The sequence below is a fragment of the Arvicanthis niloticus genome, chromosome 6 (genome assembly GCF_011762505.2).
Source record: "Arvicanthis niloticus isolate mArvNil1 chromosome 6, mArvNil1.pat.X, whole genome shotgun sequence".
Taxonomy (NCBI): Eukaryota; Metazoa; Chordata; class Mammalia; order Rodentia; family Muridae; genus Arvicanthis; species Arvicanthis niloticus.
The window spans coordinates 63,037,973-63,048,053 of NC_047663.1; the positions used below are offsets into that span (position 1 = coordinate 63,037,973).

Here is a 10,081-nt window from a genome sequence, read left to right on the forward strand (position 1 = left end):
TCCCTTAATAAGAATAGATTTTGAGTAGAGATTAACCATCAGAAAAGATATGTTCCAGGATATGTTGCTCAAAGATAGATGGATTCTCAATGATAAGAAGAATCTCGTGAGTATCATCTCAGATGCCTTGGACATGTTACAAATAAAGAAGAAGAGGTTGTTACCGAATGGCTCATAGGGGCCTGGAGAGATGGCCCAGCAATTAAAAGCATGTTCTTACAGAGGACAGGAGTTCAGTTCTTAGCACCCACATCAAGCATTTCACAATACCTGTAACTCCAGTAGAAGGGAACCTGACACTCTCTTCTGAACTCACCTGGACTCCACTAGCAACACACACACACACACACACGAATACATGTGCACACAATTTTTAAAATTAAGTAAAACTGAAAATGAATTGGAGATTTTAATAATGAAATACAAAAACATCAAGCAGTTGCCAACTTTTAATTCTCACTGAAGCAAGCCCTCCAATTGTGTGTGTAGGACTATGGGATAGCCTGAGCCGGGAAGATCAGAAAAAGACTTTCAGCAAGAGGAGACTAATCAGTACTAGTACTGCTGAGAAGGATTTAAGTTGAAGGCCCGTGCTATCTGTAGCTGTTGAGGTCGTAGGTGGAAGGCCCGTGCTATCTGTAGTTGGCGAGGAGGTTGGAAGTACAGAAAACCCACTGGAGCAGAAGGAATGAATGTTTACAGTTTTTAAAACTGTCATATTCAAGTTGCAGGCGCTTTCTGTCGCACAGCCCACTCCAATCATCACTATCGAAGGGGGACTATTGATTCCAGCATCTGAGGAAAAGACACAGGAATTAATTTCCCCTTTCTTCTGCCCTCCTCACCCACATCCATTAGGAAAGGAAACTGTGCTTAGGTTGGTCCAGAATCCACAACTTCTGCCTCTTGCCTGAGATGCATGCGTCCAGCACCATCCCATGCATGCAGAGGCCCAGCTTTAGTATCCACTGATGCTATTGTCTCTCCCAGTTTAGAAGGAACCTTACAGAGACCCTCACATCTCAGACACAAAACTAACACTGGGGCCTCTGGATGCCCACTCACTAGGAAAGATGACCTTGAGGCACACGGGAAGATGTAGGGCCTTCATGTTGGCTAAAACCCTTCTAAGGTACCTGTCTACTCTACCCAAGCTCCATTGAGGAAAATATTATGGATCCCCCACCAACTGACATCTCTTCTTCTGAGGGCTTTGAGTTCCCTATGATAATATGTATGGAACGCACTGGTTGTCTCTGTTTCCTGAGGTAAACTAAGGTAGAGGCCTATCCCACTATGGATGGCTTCAACCCTCCTCTGCATTCTGTGACACCTCATTTTCCTCGTTCATTTAACTCATGTGGACAAAGAGTCCTTCCCTTGCTCACCCCATAACCTCTGTCAAAATGTGTTTCAAACCAAAGCATAGCCTGCCTCCAATCCCACCAAGTTCTCAGTCCACCACTCAATCAGCTCTTAAAACACTGCCTATTCCACACAACTTCCTGTGTTCTCATCAGGGGTTGCTAGCTCATCCCAACAGTATATCCAGAAGAAAAACCCTATGGTAATTTTTGCAGTTAATCCCTGAAACATATCTGTGTCTCTCACAACGAATACATACATCTCTCCTACATAGGAAATTCTAAGCATTTTACTAAAGCCTGTGGCTTTAAGCAAAACTTGAGTGCTTATTGGTGGGCTCTGAGCTGTCACAACATAAGTGAGAATGGTACCTGGAACTCAACTGTTGCCACTGTGCACTTCTGATCAAGGTCCCATTCCAGAATATCTCAGCGACACAAGTGCCCAAACTAGACCCGACTCCTCTATGGCAAGCACTTTTTTAAAAATCTGTTTCCCTCAATCCCTAGCTCCTACCTCAACACTTTTTCTGTCAACTCCTTTCTTGGGACAATGTCTTCTCCTGAGGTTCAGAGAGACAACCAAACACTTGGACCCTTGTTCCCCTCGCTCTGTGGGGAAAACAACTTCTAGGGTGCTCTGCCCCCATCAGGTGTATCTCCTAACAGAGGTGCCCAAGTATTGAGTCTGTCAAACCCATGTATGTTACATTGAGGTTGATCTATGTGACCAACAGGGCACGAGCTGAAATGATAAGTCACTTCTGAGAAGAGGGCTTGAAAAATCTCAGCTGCACTGCTGGGCCCTACTTCCAGTTTCTTATCAGTTACTCCAAGAGGGAGGTTTCTCATCGGTTACTCAGAGAGGGAAGCAAGAGGATACGCTAGGAGAACACCTGCAGCCTGTGGGGAGGCCACAGGAAGAGAAAGAGAGAACCACCAAAAGCCAAGAACGAGCTGGGAAGCAGATCTCCCATCTGACCATGAGACACTCTGGGCATCTGACAGACCACAGCTGACAGCAGAACTCAGCTTGACGAGACACCCTGAGACAACCACTCAGCAATGCTGTTTCCTGCGTATAGACTTGTGGATATCAAGTGCTGATAAATATTTTCCGTTTTCACCTGTTAGGTTGTGGCATAATTGGCATGTGGTGATGAATGGCAGACACACTATACCCTTAACAGTGTGAACATCATGATGCTTAAAGAGATAGTCATACCTGTGCCAATAACTGAAACACACTTCGTCTCGCTCCCCGTGCAATTTAAGAGAGTTGGAGTACACTGTATGCCTGCCTCCATATAGCAGGCAAGACACTGAACACCATTGGCTTCTGCAGGCACCTGAGATGCTGAGTGGGGAGATTTAAAAAAGTGTTAATCATGAGGAGTAGGCAGGAAACAATAGCTGAGAACAGCACTCCCTCACCAGATCCAATATCATTGATCTTTCACGATTGTGCGAAACAAAACAAAAATACAACTAAAATGCTGTGAGAAGAATGGATGGGGGACAGGTTCCCGAGATCCTTTGGTAATGGTTGTACACCCAACTATCTCCACGTTTCTTCAGTCACTTGCCTCTCTACTGTGGCAGGAGAAAAATTTCTAGATATCAGAAAAGAAGATAATCTGTGATCTAAAATAAATGCTGATCAAAGGGTGAGGAATTAGCAAGGTACAACCAACACACACACACAGACAGACAGATAGACAGACACAGAGAGAGAGAGAGAGAGAGAGAGAGAGAGAGAGAGAGAGATAAAGACAGACAAACAGACACACACACAGAGAGAGAAAAACACACAGAGAGACCGACAGACAAACGCACACATGCACATGCATACACACACACACACACGCACGCACACACTCCTACTTAGGAGGCTGAGACAGGAGGATTACTTAAGTCTAGAAATTCAAGACAAGCCTGGGAAACATAACAAGATTCCATGTCCACAACAAAAAACAAAGATGAGGAATTAAATAGGTGAAAATAAAGTCTCTCAGCTGGAGGGTTGGGGGAAAGCACATTTAAATCAATAGGCTCACAAGAATAAGTTTCAAGCCATGGCTTTCAACTGTCACTCATTTTCCCACCCAGCATAAGGCTTGTATCTACCCTTGCACTTCCAAAGGGCAGTGGCCTCGGACAAAAGAAAGACAAGCGAGCAGCATTTCTGCATCCCAGTGCAGGGAGAAGTCTACAAAAGCCAGAGGGGCCACAGAACAGGTATCAGACAGAGATGAATGTTACTTCACTCACATTGCGTGTCTGTTTGGTTGCATGTATCAGCAGCACAGCATCGATGGTCATATCTAAATGTCCGTTGGTCCCCCAGTGTGGCTGAGAATGCCAGTTCAGTACATTCATCTGGAGAACAGCCTTTCTCATGCAAAGTTTGGCTTCTGGACAGTTCTGCAGAAAACCAAAACCCCTCATAAAATTGTTCCTTCTGAGCCCCAGAGAGAATGAAGTGGAAATAAATTCTGTTCCATCACTTCATATTCTTACTTCTCCAGAGGGACCCTCTGTTTCAGAGAACAAAGCTACAGAGGGATGATTGGTTACAAACAGGGTGTTCTGAGGTAGAGCTTAGCATGCAAGACGCTGTGAGTTTGATTCCCACCACTGCAAGGAAAAGTAGGGTAGGGTGGGAGTGACCACTCCAAACTGGGTGAATGAAGTTGATGGGGAGCCAGTGTCTCTGAGACCTTTGCTTTGGCCCTGTGCTTCATTCCCACCACCTTGGAGAAGCTACACTCCCAGCTCCAGCCTGAGACCAAGGGAAGATAAGTTGAAAGAGGCATAACGGAATGAGGGGTGGCTTACCTGGCATTTTAAGTTCCTGTGTTTGGCTGAAGCAGCTTTTAGAGGTCTCACATGAACCATTGATCAGACAGTCTCCATTTATACATAAAGAATGTTCACAGGTGAAATTCTCTGAAGGAAGAAATAAACATGAGCAAAAAGTCGTCAAAGGGCACTGCAGCCGCTGTTTCCAACACACAAAGGGTCCTAGGAATCTAGGAGCCATGAAGCTCGCCACTTGAGCAGCCCATGATCTACCCACCTCCTCTTCCCATCTTTGGGAGAAAGGGATCTCTTGTTGACTCTCTCTTTTCTTAGGATTTATTTATCTATGTTCATTTTTTATGTGTATTAGTGATTTGCATGCATGTGTTTAAGTGCATCAAATATGTGTAAGACCAGAAGAGTGTGTTGGTTCTCCTGGAACTAGAGTTACAGACAGTTATGAGTTCTGTGGGTGCTGGGAACTGAACCCAGGTCCTCTGCAAGATCAGCAAGTGCTCCTCAGCTCAGAGTCATCTCTCCAACCCCCCCCCCCTTTTGACTCTTACCCGCAAAGATCACAGCAAACTCCGTGATAACACAGACAGCAAGGAGGCTCTTCGAGACTGAGGACCAGGACATGATGACTCCCAAGAACACTGCATGAGGCCCAGATGAAGATGAAAGAGTCAGAGCTGCGGGGCTCAGCCATGGAACCCGGTAACCCACATACTAGACTGTGCTGTCCAGTTGTTCATTCATTCAGCTGTTCATTTACTCAATTATTCTGTAAACCAGAATTTTGAAGTCCTAGCTTTGTGCTACATACAGCACTTTGAGGGGTGAAAAACAATAAAAGATGCCATGTTGGTCATAGAAGCATCAAGGGAAAAGTCTTCCTTACTTGGGTGGGTCTAGAAGATGGTAGATCTCCTTCCACAAATGAAATGGCTGAATTAGCCAAGAAATGACTCCTCTGGAGGTGGGGGAGGCAGGTAGAGAGGTTCTCTATGTACTAGAAAATTCTAGGCGATGGTGTTCAAGAGCAATCAGACCCTTAGCTAAGGACATGGGTTCACCACTTACTTCCTAAGTCACCTTCCCCCTAACAGCTGGCCTCCATCACCAGGTGTCACAACCCACACTGGAAATGCTCACCGAGAAGAATTCCTGCTCTTCGGAAAGGACTGCTTTGAGCTGGAGAGGAAGCGATCTCACCTAGAGAAAGATCTCACCTAGAGAAAGGATGAAATGAGGACTTTTCTGCCTTGCTGTCGCTTTTATAGCCCAGAGGACCATTGTCTGTCAATTAAGGCATTGTAAAGAGTATCTTGGCATGAAGCCAGGTGCACTAAACTTCCGGATCTTCTAGAGAGAGATTGGTACGATCAGAACAGTGCTTCCTAACCTCTGGCTGCTGGGGATGGGGAAGAGGTTATAATGGTCCTGGGCCTCCACTGAGCTTCAGGAGATAGTTTAGGCAATCACAAGTTGCAGAGTATAGCATCATGGCCTGTGGCATGTGGTTACCACCCGCCACTTTTCCTCCATGCAAATTCCCAGAATTGCCTCTCATGGATTCCAGTCTTCCCACCCAGAACCAGACCCAAGACCCATGTGCATCTCGGCTAGAAAGGAACTGAGTACATTTCTCTAAAACATATTCTTTGTCATCCCTCATGCTTTTTATGCCAAACTCCTGCTAACTCTATACCAGCCTACATATTTAATGAAGAGATAAACAAGAAAGATTCACAATTCATCTGCCCTTCTGCAATTGTCCAAATCTTAATTACATTTCCTCAAAATCCAGGACTGTTCGGCAGGCATGGAGATCAGAGAGAAACCACCTAGCAACCCATTATGTTGATCAATGCCAGGGCTGCAGAAAAGGAACAGAATGGCTTCCAGACTCCCTGAGACTGGAGCATAGGAGGTATGATAGGAAATATTTTTACAGGAGAGTCTGGAGTGTAGAACTATTGAAAGGAACATTTTGACAGACACAAAGATCAACCAAGCCTTGACATGGAGCCCCAAGAAAGAAGAAAGTTGAACTTTGCCCTTGATGGTCAAGACTGTTGTCCACCATGTCCAAGAAATAAACAGAGATGGAGGCATAACTCAAGTCTACAAGAGCAGTAAGAACACTAGCAAGGTGTCTATTAGTACCCAGACCTAACAAGTGTCTTCAGCAAGCACCACGGTGATCAGAGGTTCTCCAGGCTTTCAGATGCCTGGGATGATAGCCTACTTGTCCAATATATCATTAAGCACCACAGCTAGCTAGGCATTCACTCAGGCAGTCATGTAATTCTTACCCTTCCCAGATTAAGACTACCCAAATAACCTGAACTGGCTGGCATGATCTTACATGATCACACACAGATACTCTCCCTCCACCTATGTAATGGGCTGTGGGGAGATTTGATCTCTGTTGCACACAACTGTAGCCAGCTTTGGGTAGGCTGGTGCCACACCAAGGAGCCTGTCTACCTCCCTAACCTGGTCAACAGATTCCTTTTCCTACATCTAATTAAACCATCAAGGAGGGATCAGCAGTGCCAGCATTTTCTCATCTAAACTGTTTCTCTGCATTTGGCTGGGTCAGATAAGCATCAGGTCATCCATCTGGAAGTTCAGGCTTTCTGAGAATTAGCCAGCAAAACATTTGGGACACTTCAGCAAAATGTTGCAGGAAAAAAATGAGTATGACTTAATGGTGTGACAGATGACTTTAATCCCAGCACTCAGAAGGAAGAGACTGGCAGATCCTTGTGAATTTCCAGACAAGCCTTGATTTACAAAAAGATTTCTAAGCATTCAGGGATTCATAATAGAACCCTATCTAGTAAAGAGGGGGTAGGAGGGAAAGAGGAAGGGGAGAGAGAGGGGTGAAGGAGGAGGAAGAGGTGAGAGAGAAAGAGAGAGGGGGAGAAAAGAGGGAGGGAGAGAGGGGGTGAAGGAGGAGGAAGAGGTGAGAGAGAAGGAAAGAGGGGGAGAAAAGAGGGAGGGAGAGAGAGAGGGAAAGAGAGAGAGAGAGAGAGAGAGAGAGAGAGAGAGAGAGAGAGAGAGAGAGAGAATGCAGAGTTCCATAAAGGAATAATTATTTCTACTCGTGTTCCCTGAGCTTTCTATCTCAACACTTACTCTTTGTGCAACAGCCAGAACTTCACAGAACTAAGCCCACTATTTGTACAACTACCAGGCCCCAAACATTAATGGGGAAACACCCCACAACCAATTCAAGTTCCAGTTTCAGCTAAATCCACTGAGAAGGTGAGCAAATGGTACAGTATCGGCCCACACCCTTCATCTCCACAAATGCTGGCACATGTTTTCTTTCTTTAAACAGAAATATCTATCTGATGGGGATTGCCATTGGTGGGTCCCAGACACCAGAGAAACGTGAGGCTCCCAGGACCCAATGGGACTGACTTTAGCTGTAATGCGCAGAGAATGGGGAGATAGAACCTGTGGAGACCACCTCCAGTAGATAGTCATGGCTCCTGGTGGAGGAATGGAACCACCCACCCATCTCAAAGTTCTTTTAACCCAGAGATGTTTCTGTCTAAAGGAAGAACAGGGACAAAAAATGGGACAGAGGCTGAAGGAAGGGCCAACTGGGGAACGGCCCCACCGAGGATACATCATGTCTGCAGACACCAAACCCAACACTGTTGCCTTGGTCAAGAGGTGCTTATGGACAGGAACCAAGTGTGGCAGTTCCTGGGGAGGTCCAGCCAGCAACAGACCAATGCAGAGGCAGATGCTCAGAGCCAACCATCAGGCTGGACTCAAAGAACCTGGTGGGGGAGCTGGCAGGAGGACTGGAGTAGCAGAGGTGGATTGCAACCCCACAGGAAGGACAACATTGGCTGGCCTGACCACCCAGTTCTCCCAGAGACTAGACCATCAACCAAGGAGTGTAAGGAAAGAGATCTTTGGCTCCAGATACATATGTAGCAGAGGATGGCCTCGCCCTACAGCAACAAGAGGGGAGGTCCTTGGTCCCAGGGAGGTTTGATGCCCCAGAGTAGGGGAATTCTGGAATGATGGGGCAGGAGAGTGTAGGTGGGTGAGGGAGCACTCTTAAACAGGCAAAAGGGAGGGGGAGGGCAGATTTGGAATGGGAGGTGGTGGAGGGGTAACCAGGAAGTGGAATATCATTTGAGATGTAAATGGATGGAATGATTAATTAAAAAATTGTTAAAAGAAAGAAAGAAGAAAAATAAAGAAATATCCATCTGAGTGTTTTATGAGCCTTCCTCTACCTACTGCCATCACCTTTGTGTCAAGAAACAGGCAAGAGCTCTCCAGCCCTTCCTCAATTACAAGTTCTGACCCAAGGGCGGTGTCCCCAGTCTTGAACTTTCAACCTTTCTGACCCTCCCTTACCTGAGGACAGGGCATAGTCACCTGCTCATGAGCCAATGTTCAAACATGTGGATGAACTAAAAGAAGGGGGAGACTGAGATCTACTTGTTGTTAGCAACAAAAGAGTCTCCAAAATTAGAAAACAGACATTTAAAGACATACAGAAGACAGAATCCCTGCACCCCAGAATATAACTTTATTTAAAAGCACTGTCTTCCTAGAAATGGATAAAGGCAAGGTCATTCCTCTGGGTCTTTATCCAACAAAAGGTCAGGACTCAACATATGCTGAGTGCAAGCAATGTAAATACAGGGGAAGATGCTGACCACAGTCCAGAAACAGAGCCTCAGAGAAATGAGACCTGCTGACCCTGGATGTCACACTTCCAGCTTCCGGGATCACCCGAACAGATGGTGTGTCGTGTGTCATCCCACTGTGTTATTACAGCAGTGCTTCTAAGCTCATGCTTAGGTAGACTAGAAGATGACTAGAACAGCTCTAAAGAAACATTGTCTTTCTTAAAGAGAATTCTGGGTAAGTTATAATGTTGGGATCAAGAACTACAGGCTAGCCCACGGGGTCCTGATAGACTATTCTATGTTATAAACAGCAATGCTCAAACATGGCAGCCTTAAGGAAGCTGGCAGTAAAGGCCTTGTCGGAGAAACTGGATTCATTCAGGTCTGAAAGTCACATTCTCATCCCCATGGTGGGTGTGAATCTGCAAGTCTATGACAAAAGAGCTCACCATCCAAACAGCAGAACTCAGTGAAGTTTGTCAAGAGCTCTGGCAACTACTCTGTCTCCCCATAAGCAACCACAGTGAGCCCTGTAAATGGTGAGGGCATTTTGAGCCATAAAATCTCATACATTTCCCAAAAACACTTGCAAAGTTTAAGAAAATAAGCTAGGAGAGCCAAGTTTCCTAGCTGAAAGAAAAGACAAACCAGGCTCTGAAGGAGCAGCATCAGCCCTCAGAGCTGCACATACCTCAGAGTGATTTCAAGTGGTACCTAGTAGAAACGTGGCTGGCTTGGCAGACCCATCAAGGAAACTTGATGCCATCACATCCTAGTCAAAGAATCAAGAAATCAAATAATATCAAATAATGACTATTATATGGGCCAAAAGGAATCCCAGAGTCCTGAGCAGATTATAACTAACACAGCTACTGTGGAAATCAACACAAATAGTCCTCAAAAAACTAAAAATAGGCCTATCATATGGCCCAGCTGTGGCACTCCTGGGACTCTGAATTAAGGTATCACAGAGGTATCTACACATCAGTGTTCACTGCAGCATTGCTCCCAAATTATATGACAAAGTCATATAAAGGACATAGATTTTCCAAAACAGAGGAAAAAGTAAAGAAAACATGGATGGTTTGGGTTTCTCAGCCATCTAGAAGAATGAAGTTGTCTGTAAGAAAATGGATATTACCGGAGATGATCACACTCTGTGAGATATCAACCTCAGAAAGAGAAGTATCACATACCTTCTTCCGTTGTGGGCCGTATGTTTAATGGACACATAAAACCAAA

At 45.4% G+C, this 10,081-nt stretch overlaps 1 protein-coding gene across 1 annotated transcript; it reads right to left on the minus strand.

The window, feature by feature from the left end:
• Positions 1-395: 395 nt before the first annotated feature.
• LOC117710309 (protein RoBo-1-like) lies at positions 396-5,428 on the minus strand. The gene is made up of 6 exons (XM_034505049.2): positions 5,322-5,428; positions 4,733-4,822; positions 4,203-4,313; positions 3,636-3,788; positions 2,590-2,721; positions 396-795 (listed from the first exon to the last, which is right to left on the minus strand). Exons 2-6 carry the CDS (start codon positions 4,803-4,805, stop codon positions 518-520), a joined length of 747 nt encoding a protein of 248 aa, XP_034360940.1. The 5' UTR covers positions 4,806-4,822; positions 5,322-5,428; the 3' UTR covers positions 396-517.
• Between the last annotated feature and the right edge of the window lie 4,653 nt (positions 5,429-10,081).